We start from the raw sequence: 23,733 nt of genomic DNA on the forward strand, positions 1-23,733 counted from the left end.
ATCTGTGGGCTGTGCATTCCGCTGTGTTTGGGGCCATCTCTTTTTCCAGGTTTCCGGTGCACTCCGCAAGTGTTCTCACATCTTGTCTTAAGTTCACATCTTCCTGGACCGCTCCAACCTTAAGGTCCAGTGCCACTAAGTTTGTTCATGTCCAGGCCCAGTTTAGTCTCCCAGGCAACTTTCAGGTCCGCGATTGCTGCCAGCACCTCCTGGATTGTGCCCGCAGCCTCCTCCATAGCAGCGGTGGTTTTGTCCTTGCTCCTGGCCCCCTCCACCCCTGGGGGTGTTTTGGTGTAGGCCTTCAGTGTGGGCTGTTTGTTCTTCGGTCTTACAACTTTGTTGGACATTTTGCCGTGCTAGCTAGATGTGGGCCAGCCCAGCCACCTTTCGCATGAGGGTCTGTGTGGTGTCGGGCTATGTCCAATGTTTGGGGCCCACTTCTGCCGTGTTGGGGGTGCACCCCCACAGCCTGCTGCGCTCCTGGGGTGGGCCGTGTCCTGCACCCACTCAGTCATATTCCACCGGTCCCTGCTGCGTTTCCCAGCGTGTGTGGCTCACCCCGGCCACTCTGAGGTTGTGTGCCGACTGCCCTCAACACTCCTGGAATGGGCTGTGTCCTCCCGCGTACAGGGTCCTGCCCTGGGATATTGCACGGGCCTCCACTGTGGTTCCCCAGCCCCCGGTGGTCCCGGCTCGCTCGCCAGTCCCAAACCCTGCTGCACCGGGGCCCGACAGGGCCTCCCGACCGTTTGACCACCACTAGTGTCTTTCTCCCCTGCTCCGGGTCCAGTGCCTTCACAGGCTACCCACTGTGTATCCCCTCAAGTACAACGTATGTCCCGGAGTGGGCCGTGATGTTCGGCCTCCCTGTGTGGGTTACCGTGTCTTTCTTTGCCGGGACCCTGTGTAAACAGCCCATGGTCCCTCTTCTTCATCTCATCAGTGGCGCGGGGGGCCCCTCATCACGTAACTGACTCCAGCCCCGGTGTCATCTTCTCATGTCTCCAGGCCCAAGCTTCCCGGTTTCTTTTCCCCCCTACCTAGGTTACCAGATGCAGCTACCCAGCTGCCGAGGATGTCCTGCTGTGTGGGCGGTTCTTGCTCATGCACTCGCTTCAGAGCCGGGTGTGTTTTCACCTGTTACTAGTGTATGCTGCCGAGGGGCTCAAATGGACACTGCTAACACTGTTCTCCGCCTGTCTGCTCCAGTCTCCACAGGCCGCTCTTTGTGTCCCTCTAGTGCGCAATATCGCCGCACTGCCGGCTGGAGCCCCCATCGGGGTCCTCCGCGCACAAGCCTCTCTGCGACTGTCCCTCGCCGGCCCGACACAGCTCACCCGGCAGTTCGGGCCCCCCCCCTCCTGGCTGATTGTTACGGCGTCTTCGGTTCCTCTGAAGCTCTCCTCACGGCCCTGTGCCGTGTAAATCCCACCTCAAAAGGGGCCTGCGCTCACATCCATTCAATTAGCTCAAAGTGTCTTGGGGTGTTACCGGGCAAGGCTGTCGCAGGACCCCACTATGTGCCTTGGGACCTCAAGTGCTCCTGCACAACGGGTCCCGGGTACCTCCGTTCCAGGACCAGCACTCTGCTGCCCTGATCGGGCTCCGGTGCTGCAGCTTCTGTAGCAGCGATGCAGCGCTGCCTGCTCCGGCCTCACTCCCCTCTTCTCTCAGGCTTGGGGGCTGCGGGAGCCATTACACTTCCCAGGGCCACCAGTCCATGCGTCGCCGTGATGGGCTCCAGGCGATTGCACTTCTGATGCGCCCTCCCGCGGTCTACACACTTTCGGGGCTGAAGTCTGCCAGCGCTCTTATCTATATCACTGACCGCTGCTTTGCTCACTGGCCCGGAGGGGTCCTCCTTCCCACTGGTTCTCCCGGCCGCTCCCAAGCAGGGTGCCTCGCACCTTGGGCCTCTGTTATAGGTGTAATGTGCGCTGCGCTGGCCAGCTCAGTCCACCACAGCCTCGCGGTCCATTTATGGCCCTTTTTCCACTAACGGCCATCTTGGATTGTACTCCGTCGCGGACAGTTCGTTTCTTCTTTAAAAAACGGTTTCTGCAGCTTGCTGTCACATAGGCTGTATGAACGCTAATAGTGTGCTCCCAAACTTCATGCTTCCTCAGGTGCGCCGTGGGCATGCATGTCCACCCAAAAACATTGTTTTTGCTCAGAATCAGTGCCGGATCTGCGGGAGCTCCTACGAGGATCCTTTCACGCAGCCATCAAGCCATGCCCCCCCCTTCCCAGCTGTACCTTAATCTCACTTTGCTTTTCGATGAGCATTTTCCAGTCTAATCCATTTGAAAGCTCTCAATCTCGTAGATCAAATTGTAATCTGTTGGCTATCAATTAGATGTGACTTCCCATTTGCAATTAAGCAAGACAACCACATTTCGTGGACCAGAGCAGGGGAGTATTTGTGGAAGCGCAAACTGCAGGCAGGGGTTATAAAAATATGGTTGATCATACAAAGGGACGCACACTGATGGAATGCAATTAAGATACAGCATTCAACAACTTGCTGGGTAAAAAAAAAAAAAAAAAATCCCATTTTCTGTTTGAGTGGCATAAGCATTTAACATCACAAGACGGATTTGGCTTTTGCCATCCCTGGAAGAAAACATATATCCACAACATTTCGTGCCTGCTGTTTTGTCAACCTAGTTTGTATTTATTTGAAGAACAGGAATGTCAAATTCTATCAGAAATGAAATACAGTAACACTTTTACAGTTAGCAGACACATTCCTCCATTGCTGCCTGCATAATAGTGAAAGGATGAAAACAAGTGGTGAGCAAATTTCCTAGGGTGTACAAAAAGTGGGACAGAGACCAGGGACAAAAACAGAAAGAAATACCATCTACGAAACAGGTGATATACAAAAGCTAACATTAACCTAAGGGGCACGTCCCTGAAACTAAGGAGTATGGTATAAATATACAAAATTACATTATTAAGCGTGGTAGTTTATGTTAGGGCGTATAGGGGAGCAAGCGAACCATCTTTAACAAGTAAAGTTGTGATTGTGATGGATATGTAAGCGACTTCAATTCAACACTACAGCTAAGTCAATGCCTGGTCTGGGATGCTGATGGAAGCCCTTATTGATGTATTTTGTATGTCCCGTTCATTTACTCTGGATGACAACCCTTATATAACACCCCTCTCTCAGAATGCCCCCGGCCCCGCTGAGCCAAGAAGTAGGTTTGTTTTGCAAATTTAAAAGGTTTATTTGAAAATTAAACAATATATAGATATATCACACTTATAATAAATGAATGTTTGATAGCACACTTGTGAAGATGATAGTGATCAACAATGGATAATGTTACAGTGGTACACTTTTTGATGGCTTAGAAGTGATGGAGAGAATAAAGTAGCCGAGAATGCTTTTATGGCTTCAAGGACAATGCAATGATGAATGAAAATGCAGTACAGAAAATAAACTGGATATGACTTCAACAAAAGACAATGTAATCACTTTTCTTTGACAATTCACCTCCCCCCTTTATGCAAGGTAAGGAGATGAAAAGAAAGCACACAGTTCTCAGGAATGCAATCAAATATAATTCAGTTCCCCCCTAGGAAGCTTATAGGAAAACAGGTAGGAGTTTTAAACATAGGCAATATACTTTGATGTGGTTGCAATTAAGTGAAAAATATGCGAAAAATGCTTTTAATTCCCTATAGGAGGTTCAGGGTGAGTGAGAGATACTTTAAATTAATTCAGGATCATTTTAGCAATGCTCCATGAATGATTGTCAGGTTGCACACGAATTTCAGCAAGGACAAATATTTTTACACGTGGCTGAAATTGAGCAAAATGTCAAATCGCGGCAAATTTAGTCACGTGCATCGAGCGCAATTACGGAGGCACTATCAGGAGTAGGAAGTCGGTTCTTGTAACGCTCACCTGATTCCCACGGAGGCGCCGATCTGTTCTGGACTGCTATGACCTCTTCTAAGGTGATGCGCAGGACTCGGAAGACGGACTGGACCGGACCCCCAAACCTCACCTGTCTGGCCCGTAGAAGAATCCTTCTGTAGATGGAAAAGGGGATTAACTGTCTGCTGGATAATGTGTCGGATTCCCCTCCTTCCCCCTCTCACACTCCTCGAACCCCCTCTGCGATTCCCCGTAGAGTCTCACCTTAGAGTCTGAAAGGACGAGCTCTCCATCCTGCTTCCGATGCAGGGGCACGTTGATTTCCAGTTACTTCACTGGATCTCGGGTTTGGTGAGTATTCAACTCTGCTTGACTTTTCCGATATGAGGCTGTAAGTATTCAGTTGCAAAAGTTCAAGCCTTAATTGTCCGTTGTCCTTTTCTCTATTTCAGATGTAGGATGAAGAATCCGTGTAGAGGAATGGATTTGCCGAAGGTAACTCTGGTGAGTCTTTTTGATGGATGGTTCCCTTAGTGATCTTGCTTTCACCCACTAATGCGGGTGTCTTTTTCCCCTTAGGGGCCGGGGTACGGAAGTGCCAAAGAAGCGGCTCCGACCCGAGGTGAGGAAAGATTGTCCCAACAATAATCAGGTAAGTCTTAAGGCGGAAGAATCAGGCCTTCCTCTATCTGTTCCTTCGCTCACCTTTGTTTTGTCTCTTTTTCTCCTTAGGCGCTGAAAGGCGACGGATGGTGCCAATGGTGGCTGAAGAGCCCGAGGGCGCCTCGTGAAGGTGAGTGGAATGCGGCGCTGCAGCAAGCGATGCAATGCGCTTCTAAAAATAATGTCTTTTCTCAGGATCGTCGGAGTGATGGTTCCGGACTCCGGATGGAGGTAGGTAAAGTTCAATTATTCACCTTTCTCTCCTTTCCTTCCTTTTCAGGTCTTCCAGGTTGCAGGCGGGCGTGGCTGGAGCCAGGATGCAGGAGCAGACATGGTGAGCGTGCAGCTGCTAGATGCAGAACAACGCGAAGCATGAGCTGCTGTCTGGGTGTGGTTTAAATAGCCCCCAAAGTAGTTCCAGGTAAGTATTCTTCCTCAGCCACGCCTGAGTGGTAAAATAGTCCCATAGGTAAAATAGTCCCTTTCAGACCTCAAGGAGGTCTGGATCCGGCAGCATGGTCTGCATCAGGGAAGTCCATCCAAGCACTCCCATAATGAGCCTGGCGCCTATGGTGCCAGGACTGAAGCCTTCTATGAGCCTGGCGCCAAAGGCTTCCCGGGAGTAGGCATCATGACAGTTCTAGGCTTGTTGGAAAGCTTAGAATCTTAGCTTTAAGATGAAAGCCGATTAAGTAAAGGTAGTTTTTCGGATTTGAAATTTTAAAGCTCAGAATGACAGATGACAGTTTCAGTTTTAAAGATGACAGAATGACACGATTCTATGAGGCAGTTCTAATAGGCTAAAATAGTTTGGATTAGATTATTTTAAACTAGGATTGTTTTTGCACAGTGAGTACTCACACTATATTTTTGAAATAAGCCGTCAAGTTCTGGTCAGGTTGGACGGGACTTCCGGCGGGTGGTTCTGAAGTCCCGGCTATCTGGGTCAGCTCTGCTCTCTGGGTCTGTCAAGCACCGGTTCTGCTCAAAACAGTCTGGTTTGTGGTTCTCTCTGGTTCCGGATACAGCACTGCTTTCTGGATACTGCTACAGGTTCTTGCAAATGTTCTTGGCAAAGAATTCAAACAGCTTGCCCGGCTGTTGAATAGTTTGGTTGGTTTTGAGGCCTGCTGAAGAGAACTCAGCTTGTGGATTCAGGCCTCTCTGCTACAAATTCGGGAGTTAATTTCTGGTCTCTGGAGATTGATGGATTTGAAGTCTGGATCTCTGGATGTGAAGTCTGAAGTCTCCCGGCAAAGCGTCCCGCAAGAAAGTGGAAAGTGAAGGTCTCTACCTGGGTTTCAATGTTCCTTTTATGTGTTTTGAAAATGGGTGTGTGCCTGGGCCTAGCTAAGCCTGCCCCTCTCACGTATCATTGGCCAAGTTTTCCTCTCTCCCTTGATTGGGGGAAAGAAATGGAGTGTCAGAGTGATGCTGTAGGTTTTATGGTCAGAGGAACCTCCTATTGTCAAATTGCACACAATCTATTTCTGACCCAAATACATATTTATCTATGTACCATTTTTCTAATATTATAGGTCCAGTTAACATATTTTCTGTAGCACCAAACCATCTGATCCCTGTCTTTGTACGATGTTGTGTCCACTTATGACAGAATTCTCCCCTTTTCATCCTAAACCTTTCCAGATTTTACACAAATGTGCCCCAAGGATATGGGTTTCAGATGATAAAGTGTCAGATTTTTAACATGCATACATTTGGAGTAACAGCCTTTTTTCCCGCTTCTATCCCCAGGAACATCCCACAGGGTCCTAACACCTCATAAAATGTGCACAGAAAAATTGCAAGAATGATGATGTTATTTATATAATTTTGACAAGTCCGCACTGTGAATTATCCATCTTTTTAAAATCATGCTCTGGCCCCAAAGGAGTGTGGTTTTCCAAAGCACATGGTGGAATTTCTGGTTTATCCACTTCCCCCCCCCCCCCCCCAAGCTCAGCTTGCTCTCACAGGCACTGTCCCTCCCAGTTTCTCCCAAGAGGAAGCCACTTTACGCCCCCCCCCCAATATATCATTTGCCTGAGCCAGTGACAGTGCTTTGTTTAGTTTCCTGTAGTCCCCAGGTGCTCCTCCCCTAATCCAATCAGAGAGGTGTCATCTCCTTTTGGCAGGGGCAGCAGAATGCAGCCAGGCCTGGGAAGAGTTGTTGAGCCAGTTCAACTCCTGTCGGGGGTAGTTGTCAGGCAGAATTCAGCTAAATGTCACTTTAGTTCCCAGTTTTCTACATTCAAATCCAACTTACAATTTTTGCACATGCAGCTAGAATGCTGATTCTAAGTTCAAAACTATGACATTTAAACAATTGCAACCTATGTGACACTCACAAGTAGGTCACTCATTTATTCTAAACATTTCGATTTTAGTGGCTTTAAGCCCAAATTCACTTAAGCTGCTGACATCCCCAGCTATTTTTTATATATAGATTAAATAATTACTTCCTTCAAGTCATTTCAGAATATAGTTTTACATTGTATCCACCTCTTAGCAAGTCTTTCCTTTGCCTGGTTTGGGTTCATTTGTTCAGTTTTACACAAAAGTCTGGTGGTTTTAAAACACCGGCTTTCTGATAGTGGTGAGCACCAGTATTGCATCCATTTTTAGACATTAAGAAAATGAATTCCCCACTGTTCTGGGGTGCTTTGGCAATCAGCATTGCCATTCCCAATGGTTTCAGGCTACTGTGTGTGTAGCCCAATGGTGGCTTTAGGCAGTGCCCTCCTGTGCACACAGCATAGGCAAAAATGGGTGGCAGCCTATTCTTCATGTTTTCCCTGTGCACTCTCTGAGGAGATCTGGCCATCATGATGTTTTCCATGCCAGTACTGCACAGTTTTATAGTAGGGCTTGGAGGCATGGGTAAAAACATCCCACAGATAGAAGGATCCAGTGGGAAGATAGGGAGAAAAAGCAGAAGTGTGAGGAGACACAGAGGTGCATGGAAAAGTGACGAGGAGGAGCAGGGAACTAGAAGAGTAGGCCATTTTGTGTTTATACTTTCAACCCAAGGGATTATTATTAGTGCTGTTTTAGGTTCACATTTTTGTCACCTGCCAGTCATAAAAACAAAATACAAAATTCACAACATTCACCTCAAGGTCTTTCACAATCAATTCTTTCCAAGAAATGTGTACTGAAAATATGTATTTGCAGTAGAGATGTTGGCATGCAGAAATATGATCCAACAAAATGATTGGACCATTTGCGGTTTGAAAACTGTTCCAAAAAAACATTTCAGATTGAAAATACAGTGTTGCCTGGTTCAACATTTGGACAGCCAGAGCTTTACCAAATGATTAAAGGGACAGAGATATTTTCCTGTTTTTCAAGAAAGTTTTATCTGAGAAACCAAGGTCAAACCGTGAAAAGATGTAAACGCAATATTCAGACTAAATTTAATTCAGAGCTCATGGTTCCATCAAATACGCAAAATCTCAATTGCAATAATTACCCTTCAGAAAATGATAAAAGGTTTTAAACTATGAAAGAACACTGGGTCATACGCGCTAGCAGACCAGTACATCACAACAGACGCTCTGAATGCTAGTCGCTCAAATACTGTGTGTTCACTTACCCGGAGGAAATGGGTATGTGGCCTCTTGCAATACTTTCAAAATTATCCTTTGTGCCCCAATATAGCTTATTTGGGGATAACTATGGTAGCGGGTTCCCAGCACAGAAGTACATTTGCTTCAGGTAGAAAAGCGCAACAAAAGAAGAGACCATTAAGTTCTTCAATCCATGACAAACTTACATTATCTTCCCATTCTGAGGTTCTACAAAAAGAGGACCCAGGTGTACACTCTGAATGCCATCTTTATGAATTTCCTTTGCAAGGCACCCCAATCTCCTAACACGTCTTTGCAGCCTCATGATTGAGCACTTCAGTAACTTTGTGCATACCTGAAACCAGACCTTCTCTCCGAACAACGTTCTATCAGGCCAAACTGGTTTAAAGAAGCGAGCAACAAGGACACCAATGCTAACCATAGTCATCCATGCAACAAACATCAAGGCACCTGTAGAGAGATAAAGGGGAGACAACCACCTTAGCCTGGTGACAAAATGAAATCAGTATTCTTGAACATGTAAAATAACATGCAGGCAATCCTGACCATTAAATGTACTCATTTAGGCATACAAAAATCAGTTGTGTCACTGGTGTTATATACTGGCACTTAACCAGCTTCATAGCCTACAACTAATATTTCAATACCAAGGTGATTACAATGGGTGGTGGCAGTACCACTTGGTAACACCCTCCAGCCTGTGGTAAGTGTCTCAGCAAAGCAGCTGGTGCAGCTTGCACCTTGGTGGTTACTGCCACTAAAAGCCATGCAAAGCATCCACGGTGCAATTCTTTTGTGGATGGGATGGCGAGGATGGGAGTAAAAAGGTTCATTTAAGGAGCAAACATGCTTACCAAAGAATATGAAAATATTACCTTCATGGTGATTCAGGTTTTAGTCCTTGCTCTTACTCCTTCACAACAGGTTGGGACGCCTGCAACCGCAGGTGGGTTGGAAAAAGCTGGCTATAAAATAGCTAAAAGTTTGAAAATCACCTATCTGCGCTACCTACTAATGTCTAAATGAAACATAGTTAAGAAAAATCACTGTGCATATGGGAGGTTTACACACCTATCGTTAATACATTTCCTGTGCGCATCTCCAAAAATAGGATAATTTCTCAAAGTATTGCTTTTATAAAATCTAGCTGCCTCTGAGAATTTTTACATGATGGGAATACATTGAGGCGGTGCGTCCCTCTGCACATCCCTCTGCACACCATTCCCTCCCTTCACCCTTCTGTCACCAACCACCCCCTCCCAGTTTTTTCTGATTTAGCCTACTGGCGGTTGTGATCAAGTATATGCTTTTACTGGAGATGCTGGGTGGGTGTTGTGAAGGAGGAAGAGGAAGGACTAAAAGAACCTGAACCACCATGAAGGTAATTATTTCATTTCCCGTCCTGCTCTCCCTCATTCCCAACAGGTTGGGAGCAGACTAAATAGCATCAATGATAGTTAGGTTGGAGGAGACCGCATATACGCAATTCAAACAAATTTGCGAAGCACCTCTTTGCCAAATTTAGCATCTTTCCTAGAGGATGCATACACAGCGTAATGCTTTCAAAAAGCAAGTGGAGTAGCCCAAGTAGCAGCCCTGCAAATTTCTGCAATGGGGACGTGCCTATTAAAGGCTACTTGATGCTTGGCACTTTTGGAACGGGCCCAACGTCTCTGCGGAGCCGAAAGCCTCCTCACGGCATACGCTTATGCAATACATGAGACATCCCACCTGGCATTTGAAGCTTTGTCAGCTTTACAACCAGGAGAGAGGCCACCATAAGTGCAAAGAGTTAGTCAGATTTTCTGAACAGTTTGGTTCCCGCTAAATACATTTTCAGAGCAGGTGACACGTCCAGATTATGGAAGGTCTCTTTGGCTGGTGAAGAATGAGGTCTAGGCTGAAAGACCGAAAGGAACATTTCTTGATTTAGATAAAATTTCTAAACCACTTTAGGTAAAAAAAAAAATAAAAAAAAAAGAGGGCACCGTACAAAGGACTACCTTTTCTCTATGAAAAATAAGATAATGCCCCTTTGATGACAAATCCTGAAGCTCTCCTACTCTCCGCGCCGAAGTAATGGCTACTAAAAAAGGATGTCTTCCATGTTCAGAGATCCAAATCACAAGAAGCCATAGGTTCAAAGGGTTAGTACATGTTAGGCATGATTGTGTGTGGTACTCTTTGGGTGCACTACAGCAACCTTGACCTCCTGGCAATAGGTTGGTAGTGTGGCTGAGCAGCCAGGCTTATCTCAAGAGTGGTCAATGTGAGCAGTAGGGTTTTTGCACAGAGGTTTACAGTTACAAGTATTCAAATAAACTCTTATACTCAAGGTTTCTTGATTAAACAATTATTAATTTGTTTAACAGCCAGTTGAATAAGCCTTCTTCAGAAGGGTGCAATATAACAGTGACACACAAATACACTCCAAAATACACACTCTTAGTTTCTCTAAATCAGCAAGTGCCCATTTGGGATGGCACACAGTTTATTCCTACACCGTGAGGTGACTTAAAGGACTAGGACACTGTGGACATTAATACATCACTGGTACAGTTAGAGCAATACTGAGTTTGGTGTCAACGAAAGGGGTTTAAGAATAAAACAAAGGTTACACAAACATTCTGAAAGCAGGTAAGTACTTTTAACCCTCCAATGCAACGTAAATTAATCCTTTCCTGGAGGAAAGTTTAAGCACAAAGTGAGAGTTAAGAGTCTTTCAGGGACCCAGACCAGCCAATGTTAAGTTAGCAAAAGTCTAGGTGAGCTGAAGCACTTCTTACAGGTAAGTAAAAGTCTTTCACACTGTTTTAGTCTTTGTAGAAAAAGTAGAATCAATGTAGGGCCACTAGCTGGGAGGCTTATGAGGTGCAAGCAACTCTGCAAGGTTAGCCAAGACCAGTCTCAACTGAGAACAAGTGAGGCTATACCACAAGAGGCAAGTCCTCTTAAACTTTACAGTACCTTTGGTTAGAAGAAATGGTTCCAGCTGGCTTCTGTTCCTGTGCAGCTCTACAGATCCTGTGCCTCAGTCGTGGGGACACAAGGGAGGACTTCTGGGGACTCTTGCACTGCAATGGGACTGTCAGCAGCAGCAAAGGGCACACTTCAATTCAGCATAATTTCGCGGTTTCAGCGCCTCGGATTTCAGCAAATAGCACCACTGCGGTCTCTCGGATACCACTCTGGACTCCTCACATCTGGGGTACAACACTCTGTTGAGGTGGCTCAGGCTTGGTCAGTCCTGCTTCCTGGGAGTCCGGAGGATCTTCCACAAGCTCGGGTCCGACTTAAAAGTGATGCACCCAGTTTGATGTTCCTCTCCCTGGCACTTCGGTTCCAACAACAGCAGAAGTACAGCCAGCTCCGAGAGGCTGTCCAAACTAGTTCACTTTGGAGTTGATTGTTCCCACCAACTCAAGGGGAGAAGTCGTCCTTGCAGAGCTTCTCGAGTGGAGGCGAATTTGGAGCTTCAGCACAGCAGCAGGGCTTCACCGGGCAAACCAACGGTTCAGGAGTTGCAGCAGGCGTCTCTTCCAAGTTTCTCTTCGGATTCCTTCATCCAGTGGTTGACTCTGCCTACCAAGCCAAAAAGGCTGTAACAAGGGGGTTTGTCCTACCCTCTGTGAATCTAAGGGGTGTACAAAGGAAATTAGATGTACACTGATTTGTGTTGACCCTAATAGGAGCACGTCATTCTGGGCAACCATTAAACACAATAACATACTTGCTGATGCTAAACACAACTCGAACCGTACATAAAACACATTTTTAATTTTTCATTTGACTTTGTATTGTCAGCTTTTTACTTTTTTGTGCAATAGTTCAAGGGTTACTTTACATAACAATCCATGATGTCATGAAATCACTTATAGCTGAAAATTAGCTGAAGAATAATATTTGTGAATGGGATGTGGATTAGTAATTTGTGCATGTGAACATCATCTTGAATATGCAGTGTCCCATGTCATTGGAAAGGAAGAGCACACTATGGAAGTGTGAATGAAGGAGACGGTAAGTCTTGGTCTCTTTTGCCCGGCTGAAGTCTGACCTTATTTTCGAACCGAATATAAGAGACCAAGACTTACCGTCTCCTTCATTCACACTTCCATAGTGTGCTCTTCCTTTCCAATGACATGGGACAATGTATTTTCAAGATGTTGTTCACATACACAAATTACTAATCCACATCCCATGTCATTCACAAATTATTCTTCAGCGAATTTTCAACTATGTATGTGATTTCATGACATCATGGATTGTTATGTAAAGTAACCCTTGAACTATTGCACAAAAAAGTAAAAAGCTGACAATACAAAATCAAATGAAAAATTTGTTTTATGTACTGTTTGAGTTATGTGTTTAGCATCAGCAAGTATGTTAATGTGTTTAATGGTTGCCCAGAATGACATGTGCTCCTATTAGGGTCAACACAAATCAGTGTACATCAAATTTCCTTTGTACACCCCTTAGATTCACAGAGGGTAGGACAACCCCCTTGTTACAGACTCTCCTGCCCTCCAGTCCTTCCCGCCTCAGGTTAGCCTCTTTTCGCTGTACTATACCAAGCCAAAAAGGCTTCCCATTTATGCAGGTTTCTCCCATTCATTCCAGCTTAGCTGTCAATCACACAGCAGAGTGGATGCCCTTGCCGGACAGCCAGCCGGCCAATCACCTTTGGGTGCATTCCTGTAACCAAGGGGATTAAGCACATGGAGTTTATTTAGGGCACCTCCCTCACTTCCTGCCCCTGCCAGCACTCTGGAGCCAGAGGCGTGCTTCACTCGTGAATGCCGCCAAAGACAAAACGAACAAAGGGACCAAACCTAGTTTGGCACACAGTAAATCTCAACAACGACCTTTCCAGCAAGAAATGGCGAAAAAGAAACCCAGGGCCATTTTGACAAAATGGGCACCTATGGGTGCCTTACTGCAGCTGTGAACGCAGCCCTCTGTAAAAACACACAATGGTAGTTAAAGGTAAACCACTGCCACCAGCCATTAATTGTAGAAAGGGGAACATAAAAATGTTACATGAGAAACTACACCAAGGGGATACTAAGTAACCCCTCCAGCACCCTATTGTAAGATAGTGTGGGCTGGGTGGAGAAAGTTACAAATTCTAAGTAAAGTCATTTTCACTTCACTGCTCTTGTAAACAGTAATTTCACCAAGAGAAGGTTTTTAAACCTTTAGGAAATCTTAGAGACTCCCCTGTGCCACTGCACTGAAGGTGCCGTGTGTCACAATGTAAAGATGATGCCTATGAAGTCAAAAAGAAGCACAGAGTTTAAATCACAGGAACATACATGAGTGGGGAAAAAAAAGTCTCACTCTCTCCAGGTTAAAAATGTAAAGTTCTTAAGTCCAGCAAAAGTGCTGGGAGTCTAAGGTAGAAGGGAATTAGCACATTTCTGAGCATTATCCCCAACAGTACATTAACGCTGACAGAATCCCACTGCAGTGTAGTCTTGCGAAAGGGTGGATACAAATGAAGGAGGCTTTTAAAATGGCACCGGATTGCCTCGTTTGATACAGAAAAGTATTTGTTCTCTTTTCAAGTAGGCACCCATTGCCGACAAATAATGTTTGCAAGTGTCGACCTTCACTCCCACCGATACCATAAAAGACAGTCAACTGAAGCTTTCAAGGGATTTAAATTGTGACCTAAAGTCCAATGGCAAAACCTCTGCCAGGTACTACAATACTGCTTCTGTGATATATCTGATGTCCTCACTCCTTTCCCAGAGGGGACCGCAGCAGCTACCTGATCCCGACCCTGGGGTCGGCTATGAGGGAGGACCACATGGGGGGGGGGGGAATAGTTCGAGATGTCAGGCGTCAGACCAGGCATAGTATGCCCCTTTTCCTTTTAGGGATACCCCCTCCATAACCCATGCCTTGATGGCATATTGTGGTAACCCCCTACAACAACCTTCAAGGCTTGCCCAATGGCATGCTACAATATCCTGAAAATAGAATGAAAAAAACGAACCATCAATCCCTTTTCATACGTGTCCTTTGGAACTACTGGGATGAGGAGGAGGAGGAGGAGGAGGAACGGAATTATGAAGATCACTAGAGCACTCAAGATCACACACCGCTCTAGTTGATGGAAGGAGACACGCAATGCCAGGACATTTAAATTCCCCACAGCTGAAGATGGAAGGAGAGAGATACCTGACACGAGCAGGCAGTGCATGTCGAAAGAAGCTCAAGGAGAACCTGGCGGCAGGCAAAGTATGGGGAAGGGGAAGGAGCAGGCAAACCGCTACGTGATACTAAGGGGTTGCCGGCGTCCCTGAGGGGAAGGAATGGATTAGCCGGTGCTATGCCATGCCATGCCAGGGCTGAGAGCAAGAGGCTGCCCTTCAAATGCTGTGACCAGATGGAGAGCAGAGACGAGGCCGATCATTTTCACAACCAACCGGCGAACTGCATCATTCATGGTACGATGTGAGGAAGAGAGAAGCAGCCAAACACAGCATGTGAGCCCAGCTGGGGAAGGTGGGATGCTGGGGCTCTTCGGGGGGATTGCAGTGCACTGAGGAAAGAGCCGATCAGGCTGTTTGGGAAGGGCAAAATGCCCTGGAAGAAAGACTGTTGCAAGAAGGGTCTCCAACTAGTTGGATGTTGAATGCATGAAAAGGTTGCGGCCTGAGAAACCGTGCAAGTCTGGGACCTGCATCCATATTTAGAGAGAGTGTAGTTATATGAGAAAGCCCTGGCAAGAGAGTATCCCAGGCATAGTTGTCTCAATGATCACAAGTCTGCCTTCAGATCTACCAGACGCAAAGAAACTGCTTTCCTGAACACGCGTGAAGATCTGATCTCCAATCTTCCTTCTGTCCTCATTCTCCCTCTGCTTTTACACAGTCAACCATGCCATCCTGCTCAATCGTCTCCGTGACAACCTGGGTCTCTTTCTCTCCCTCTCCACTAAGCACCTTGGTGTCCTCTTCAACTAACATCTCTGACGTCTCTAAGACTGAGACTGGTCTTTGATGTAGAGGGGGTTGAAAGGGAAACCCAATCAATAGATTGTGTGAATTCCTCCACCAATTAGGGATTCTCAAATATGATTCAGCACCAGCATTTCCATGCTCCGTCGCTCTGACAGCTGATTCCAGTTGCTGGCAAGATGCCATTGAATAGTTCTCATTCAAAGTGTCACAAAGAGTAGCAGATGGATGCATGATGCCATCAGCCCCAAGAGCCTTTGGTACCACCAGGCCGACAGACTGATGTGTCATGAAAACTGTGATTACTTGTTGAAATCATGGCTAAAAGGCAGAAAGGCCTTTTTTTTTTTAGAGTGGTATATATTACTGCTCCAATTAATTGAATCCTTTGAGATGGGATTCATTTTGACTTGGCCAAGTTTATAGAGAAGCCCAGGCCATGCAACGTGCCGCATGTAAACTGCACCTTCTGCAACACTTCCTTCAGGGATTGCGCTTTTAAAAGCCAATCATCCAGGTATGGATAGAGTTGAAGCTTCTTCAACCTTGTCTTGAATATACTGATGCAAGGACCTAACTGATAAATATGCAGGTCTACTTTTAGGGATAATTCTCAAAATGTGCCAATTCCTCTCTACCTGAGACCCCCAGCTCTTTTGCTGAACTTTGGGAGTATGAACTTGTTTAATCTGTTTTCTGAGTTTATTTTTTTTGGTTATGGAGTTTTAGACAACTCCATAGGCATCATCTTTATTATGTGTGTTACACAGCACCCTCACTGCAGTGAGGCACAAGGATGTCTTTTAGACTTCCCAAATGTTTAAATACCCTCTCTGGGATGAACTACTGTTTCCCAGAGAATGTAAGGTTAAATTGACTTTACTAGTCTTTTTAAATTCCTAGAACCAGCACACACTATCTTCCTATAGAGTGTTGGAGGGACTACCCAGTATCCCCTGTGTCTTGAAACTCATGGTGCACTCAAATGCTACCCCTTTCCTATCGAAATGGCTGGTAGCAGTGGTTTTACAACGGACTACCATTATTTTTCCTGACCGCAAACACCGGTAACTAAAAATCGCGGGAGCCATGTTTTTCAAGATGGCGCCTTAAGCCCCTTTGTTTTAACAGGTCCCGGTCTTTTTTTGCAATTTCTTTTTGGAAAGGTCCTTCTAGTGTTTGTACCTGCGCGATCGAACCAGGTTTGGTCTCTTTGTTTCTATGCCTTTGGCCGGCTTCAGGACTGAAGACTGCCTCTGGCGTCTGAGTGTCTAGGTGGCCAGGAAGTGAGGGAGGTGCCCGAAACTCCCTATGCTTCGTCTCTTAGGAGACCCAAATGCACTCTGGCGTGATTGGCTGGCTGGCTATCCGGCAAGAACAGCCACCCTGCTGGGTGAGTGGCAGCTAGGCTGGGATGAAAGGTAGAAAACTGTTTAAAAGGCACGTCTCTTGGATTGGGAAGCAGAGTCGACCACTGGAACGAAAGAACCAAAGACGAGCTGGAAGAGGACGGCTGCTGCAACTCCTGGACCGTTGGTTTGCCCGGTGAAGCCCTGCTGCAGGTCCGAATTGCCAAGTTCATCTCGACAGAGAAGCCCCTTCAAGGACAACTTCTTCCTTTGAATTGGTGGGACCAATCAACTCGTAAGCCACCTGGATACCATTCTCGAAGCAGGTTAGGATTCACCAGAGAGAGGGACACCAGCTTGTGTGCTTGAATTACAGCTACTGGAACTGAAGTGACTCCATTTTGTCAATGTTTTTCGATAATCCTGTGCAGTGCAGAATTCCCCCCAGACATCCTCCCTCTTGTCCCCACGACTGAGGCTCAGGAACAGCGAGATCAGCAGGAACTGCCAGGAACCAACGTTTTCTGCTGCATCTTGTTCTTCACTTAATGTACTGTGCCAACCCAATTGAGAGAACGTACCTCTTGCAGTGAAAGTTCGTGGAACTTTCCCCACTTGAGGGCCTAATCCGCTTGTGACCCAACATATGATTCTTTTTCGTACAAACTACTTCTCAGAACATTGGCAAAGACTTTACCGTTTAGTTCAAGAACTGCTCTTTCCTAACCAAGACACTAGTCCATTGACTTTGGCCTAGGCCTATTGAACTGAATCTAGTCCTCTAGTGAACTAAAACTATTTGCATTGCCTAAGAACGTATTTGTGATCTATACAGCTAACCTGTGCCTTTTTACTCCCATTGAAAGTAACTGAAATGCCATTTTGCTCTCATTTCAGGGGAGCCTAATTTGTTCAGAAACTCATTGGTTAGGTATTGAAGTGTGTGTGTATAATATTAAGGTGCCTCCTTCTGGTGAATGTTTTCTAAATGATTGTGTAATACATTAATAAGGGTTTTATGAAGAAACCAAGAGTGTCTACTTGAACCACTGTGATTGTAAGACCTCTGTGTAACATCCTTTTACTGCTCTCATTCCCTCTTGAGATAAGCCTGGCTGCTCAGCTCGCTACCACAAAACTGTGTAGTACAGACTTATACCAAAGGTTGGTTTTGCTTACACCTGTAGTCCTACTTGTATGTGGTGGTTCCAGAGGGTACTGCATGCAATTCTGCCCAACATCTACGCATGCACGCTGCACTGGTTACAAATCTTGCTGCAGTGTGTTCGATCTTTGACCACCTGCAGTGGTTGTATCGTAGCCCCTCTATCATCTGAGACCGAGAAGGAAAATTCATCTCGAGTTTCCTGCAGAAGCATCTCTGTAAAATGATCCAGATATTAAAACCGGCTAAAACCGTAGCCGTATTGACCTGCCTGAGTTGTAGCGAAGCATTGGTATAAGACCTTTAACCTTGTGCCTCTCAGGCTTTAGCATTTTTATCCAGCACTGAAGCAGGAAAAGCTGCAGGCACTTTACCCTCAATACCTAAAGCTGCAGAGACTACAGAAGACGGTGCAGGTAGATTTCCCATCAGAGCAAAGGTTTCCTCTTTAGGGACCTTCTATTCACATCTAAAGCTTTGGATTCACGAGGATCAGAATGTGGTTTACAGACAGTTCCAGAGGCAATGGAGACATGGTTTGTTAAGAAGCCAATTTCCCAAAAAACCCTGCTGACTCAGGTTTGTCTTTTGGAGTAATCTCTAAGCCCTGCATGGCATTTGCCACGATGGCATGGTACATTTTTGTAGGAGAAACAGATTAATTATTGTCATCTTACTCCGAATCTGTGTCCTTTAACACTTTTTATTTCTTGCTAGGAGGGGGTAGCACCCTCTCTTTCAACTGTAATTGATGCTGGTAATGGAGTTGGCTCCTTGGGATCCGCTCCTTGAAGAGGTTCAGTAGACCCCATCGTATCCTTGATATGTTGGGCTAAGGCTTCTGGAAACAGTCTCCAGGACTGTATTAGTAATCTCTTCAGCCATAAATGATGGTTCCCCTCTCAAAGGAGATGTTGAAGAGTTAATCCTGGATGATTGTTGAGCAGGATTGTAAATGTTCAATACAACAGGTCTGGGTACCTGTATCTTGGTCAACACAAACTGCAGATTCGATTTAGTAGATTCCGACAAAATCGCCTCAGTCTCAGGAGAATATTGGGGATACATTTCTTGAGTCTTAGGTCTCACTTGAGTGCCCAAAAATTCTGCAGGTGGCACAGTGAAGCATTTTGACTAATCAAAATCCTCAAAAGTCTAAAACGAGGCTAAAAGGCTGATTTTGACTTTCCGGTGTCAGTCTAGAAATACAGATACCTCTACTTTGAAACCGCAAATGCATTTTGGTGGCCGTGGGCCAACCGTCTCATGCACAATATGACAAAATATAGGTTTTCGAGTTTGCCAATGAACGGCCATTTTGATGTAACAAGACTCGCCATTTTGTTTTCTAACCATTGCTCATTGCTTTCTGTTCCTATTGCTTCGCAGTTATTTTCCGCTTACACTGCTCGACTGTGAAACATTGTTATCTGTATGTGAAAAGGACAAGGTTGCAGGGCCGTGAGGATAACAAGAGTTAGCTGAAACACAAACGTAGGCAGCGCCAGGAAGAATGCGCGGCTCCATCCCGAATGTAGCCTTGAAGCAGAGCTGCAGGGCATTTAATCATTTCACAGCTGCCAGCCAGTCTCGTTATATGGTAGAATATGTTAGAATACTACTACTAAAGGGCTTGAATTATGCTTTTCTTACGGCCCCCCTTTGCTGAGCCCGCTAGAGCATGTCGGCTCCCAGGACGCGAATAGCACCTGATAGATAGCAAGGTCCGGAATGCAACTCCCCCCGTATGTAGTTCGCTTCCAAGAACAGAAGCGCCGTTTTCTATTCAATAACCGAAAGATGCCTTCGCACTCACAAATTGCAAATTGTTACTAGAATAGATGTTTGAAGGTGTCATAGTGGTCGGAGATGTCAATCATCAAAACCAAGTTCAAAGCTGATTGTTTGATATGCATTTTGTATATATGTAACTGATGTACATAATTCACGCTCTTGCGTCCCTCGAGGTCTAGAGATCCACGTCGCGGGGCGTGAGACCGAGTTGGCCAACTGAGACTTTTGCTTTGCAATAAAACCCTAGCTTTGGGAATACAACCTCGTGTCTCGCATCTCTATCGTGTGTGGTGACTCGCCTTGTTTCCATAGACGTCAGGGTCCCCTAGGGGTCCCTTTCACCGGTACCGATGCTGCTGCCGCTATGGTGCATCTGTCCGTAGGTTTCCTTCTTTTGTGCCTCTTCAGCAGAGCTTGTACCGAGCTCGGTACCGACAGAGAATGTTTGTGCCTCTTGGGAGAACTTTCCTCACCTTTCTTCGGTACCGAAGCACCGGAAGATTAAACTGCAGTAGCCGATTTGTTAACCAATAGGTCACAGGGAAAATAGTCGGTACAGATTCAACCCTGGAGGCATTTGCCTCTTTATGGCTAATCTTGCCTGTAGAGTTGATTTCAGGGGCAGAAGAGCTTTTTCCCGTTACTGTAGTGATTTTGTCTGAAGTGAACAAATCTTCCGGTACAAGGTGGACCTTTTCAGATCCTTTGCCACTAGAGGTACTAGCGTTTTCACACCACCAAGAGATACGTTTCCCAGCCAGAGGTACTCGCAGGTTTAAGTGCCCAGTTTTTCCCACTGAACAGTCCGGTCAAGACCCCGGAACTCGGGTGGCAGTCTTCACCTGGGTACCGAGGCCTGGTGCCAAAACACTTACCCCCCCACCTGCAGGTACGTCGCCCTCCTACCAATGTCGGCCTCCTTCATGGTTCTTACAAAGCCTTCGGTTGCCTTTGGTACTGGTCCAAGCTGTGACTTGAAAAGAAGATGTCTGCATAGACACCTCGGGTGAATTCCACAACAGAAGACTCACAGGGTGATAAGATTCCCAAGCATTGGGCGCAGGCATAATGAGGGTCAGCCTCTGAGAACGGTTTCCAATCATGGATGCATTGCTTGAATCCCGTAGTAAATGGCAAGCATCAGAGGGAGGCACCGAGTTGAAGAAAAAATGAATACACTAATCCAATTGAAAGATGGACAACCAAAAAGTGACACCAAAAAAGGGATGTCATGGCACTGGATGTGGGCGGTTGGTGATGAAGGGGTGAAGAGAGGGACTGGAATGCGGAGGGACGCGCGCGATGTAGTCCAATCATGTAGCTACCTTTTAGAGCCAGCTTTTTCCGACCTGCCTCCGGATGCAGGTGTCCCAACCATTTGGAAAGGAGGGAGAGCAAGACGACAGAGAAATAAAGATTTATGTCATGAAAAGAGCTCAGCAGGCCTATGTTTGAGGAAGACATTTAAGCACAATTAGTATCCGGCGAGAGACAATCTGATTGTTACACGCAATCTGATTGGCTCTCGCCGGGGCTTTACCCAACGCAGAATCTCTCCAATCTTAAGCTTCCTTCACATCCCCGGCAGGGGGGGGGGGGTTTGGCAGCCCCTCAGCCAATGATGAGGCTCGGACCAGGGTAATCCCAGCTCCGAGCAACTACATGACTGGAGGCTGCCATCCTCCCCCCACCGGGGATTCAGGTAAGTGTTTTTTTTCTCTCCCGTACCCCCCCCCAAACAATCCACTCCCCACCCTCCCAACCCCACTTACCTTCTTTTTGGTCCGTTTGAGAGCGAACGCGCTGGGAACATTTCTGTCCCTGGCGGCCATTTTTGTTAATATTAGCGGGCCAGGGTACTAATAGCAATAAGCCCCTTGCTGCAGGGGCATTACCGAGTCAGGTAATGCCTTGGGGCTTCCCTCGGGCCTGTAACTATGGGCCCTGGGGAATTACCTATAGGTCCCTGCAGATCGGGGGTTTATTGCTTAATTCTAGAGGCTAAACAGACAAAGCGGCAGGCAAGTAGAGCTTTGCAAGTTGAATTAAAATGAGGTGTGGAGGCACCACATCAGTCAGGGATTCAAATCTTAAACTTCCCAGTACTAAGTTAGAGAATACAATCTAAAATGTGTTTACACAATCTTTGATAAAAACGTATGTTTTAAAAAGGTTCAGCAAGTATGGTGGAGCTATGTGTCCCGAGCAGATTATGATACTATGTCATAGTTTGTAAATACAGCCAAAATGGACAGACAGTTCTCTAAGAGAAATTCTTTTTTCCATTGAGTATGTAGTCTGAAGTCACTTTTTTTTTTAATGTGAGGAATGCAAGTGTGAAACTTACCGTGAGCCTTTATGATGAGTGGTGAGCGAGATCCACCCACAGTCTCAGGAAACCTGATATTGTATTTACTGCTGGTTATCAAGGGCTGGAGATTATGCCTTGAAATGAGACCTGCAACATGGAAGGAAACATATTAATGATCTTTTGCAGGAGTTACACATTGCATTAACTATCAAACTATACATTCAGTAGATGTTTGTTCATCTACATTTTCTGTTCATAAAGACAAGGAAGCAAAAATGTAAACAATTTGATACTGCACACATGTTGTAACTTTCACATAAATATCTTGATTGTTTGGATAGCCATATTCTGCATGAAAAGAAGCATTGTCACTGTAACATAGCGAAGGACTAGAGACCATAGTCTCCAAAAAAAAAAGTGAACCACTGCCTGGTGGAACTAGAATCAAAGTACTCAGAAAAACTTGAAAAAGGGACTATTGGTCAGAACCGTCTTGTGAAAGTAAACTTAAGCACCAAACTGAAAATCACAGTTCTCAAAAGAACATTGAGAAAGCAGTACCCAACATAAACAAACACTGGGATTGAGGACTCCAGATAATATTTTGAAGTGGGAATAATATACTACATATTTTTTGAAGTTCCAAGGAAAATGATTTTTAGTTAGTAAAATAAGTCTGTCCCATTCCCCAATGCAAGCATTTTATAAACAAATAAAAAAAATGTCACTAAAAAATAGAAATTGTATAATAGATGTTTCTTTGCATCTAGTTACTTGTACATGTTTATTTAATTTTATTGTGCATTTGTAAGGCACGTATACATCAAGTAAATTGTGTTTCAAAGTGCCCAATGTTAAGATACATTTTTCTTCTTCAGATTGGGCAGTAATAAGAGATGCTTCTTCTTGTGGGAGTACATATACTACCGGTTCAAACATAGCCATAGAGCTGCGTTGTTCACCGGCTCCTCTATGTAGGTTTTCTATTTTTTTTTTAAGGAGTCTTTTTACTCCCTATTTTTATTTTCTGGGAGTATTGGCCTATTTTAAAGGGAGTAAAAGTGTGACACACCCCGGATCTATAGGGCTGCTGGAAATGAAAGGTCAGGATAGCTAATCCTTAAGACACAAGGTAGGGAAGAGCAATAATGACAAGTGGAACTTGAATACCATAGTCCGAGAATAGCTGACAAAGTTTTGAAAACCGTTTGTCATATATTCTTGAGGAATCTGCCAGTTTGTAGCAATGCGAGCAAAGCCAACTAGCCCTTGAGCACCCCATTCTGTAATCAATTCTAAGAGGTTGTTTGTGTAATAAATGCTTTGCATTGTAATGAGGATGTAAGTTCAACACGGTATAAAGGAACGCACTTAGCTGTGAGGGTAGCACTGTAAAAGGGGGGGCTCTTTATGATCTCTGTGAAACAATCCATGCAGGGGCAGGCAGAGGTAAATATAATCAAACTTAGTGGTAGAACGAAAAACACAGTAAATCGGCCTTAAAAGCTTGCTTTTGCAGAAAACGTGTTAGCTTTTCGTGTGCAGAAAAAGCCGCTGGGGCTTGTGATTTAGTGCACAGTCCGCGGTCCCATGCCAGTGCTGAAAGAAGTATACAATGGCTGCTATTTTCGAGGTCACAGATTAGCGTTTACAGGTTCCGCCAACGAATAATGAATGCATGACCATTTTATAATTCGAAATCACTTGTAAAATACAATTTTCTAATGGGGCCGAAAAGAACCACAGCGGTATCAAATTGCCCCATAGTACATTTTCCCTGGGATAAGGGTTAGAGTGTCCTTGATATGCAACACTTCTGTAGCAGTGAGTCTGTGGTTCAAGGCTCTGGCAGTGACATGGTGGTAAGCGCTTCCCATGCGAACAGAGAAGAGGCAACCAGGGCAGATGATTAAAGTTCCGCTGGTCGTCTCAAATATTTTAATTAATACACTTTTCTATAAGGGTCTGATCACCAATCAGCTTGGTGTCAGGAGATTGTTTCAGGTT

At 45.4% G+C, this 23,733-nt stretch overlaps 1 protein-coding gene across 4 annotated transcripts in view; it reads right to left on the minus strand.

The window, feature by feature from the left end:
* The window catches only part of FRRS1 (ferric chelate reductase 1), a 730,440-nt gene that overhangs the window by 291,618 nt on the left and 415,089 nt on the right, over window positions 1–23,733 (minus strand). For all 4 annotated transcript variants that reach the window (XM_069641539.1, XM_069641540.1, XM_069641538.1 and 1 more), the window contains exons 9-10: window positions 21,763–21,873; window positions 8,477–8,592 (exon numbers count right to left, since the gene is read on the minus strand). In XM_069641539.1, the coding sequence (XP_069497640.1) occupies window positions 8,477–8,592; window positions 21,763–21,873 (227 nt within the window). The remainder of the gene's footprint in view (window positions 1–8,476; window positions 8,593–21,762; window positions 21,874–23,733) is intronic.

This window comes from Ambystoma mexicanum, chromosome 1q, assembly GCF_040938575.1.
Source record: "Ambystoma mexicanum isolate Mex_15411 chromosome 1q, UKY_AmexF1_1, whole genome shotgun sequence".
Classification (NCBI taxonomy): Eukaryota; Metazoa; Chordata; class Amphibia; order Caudata; family Ambystomatidae; genus Ambystoma; species Ambystoma mexicanum.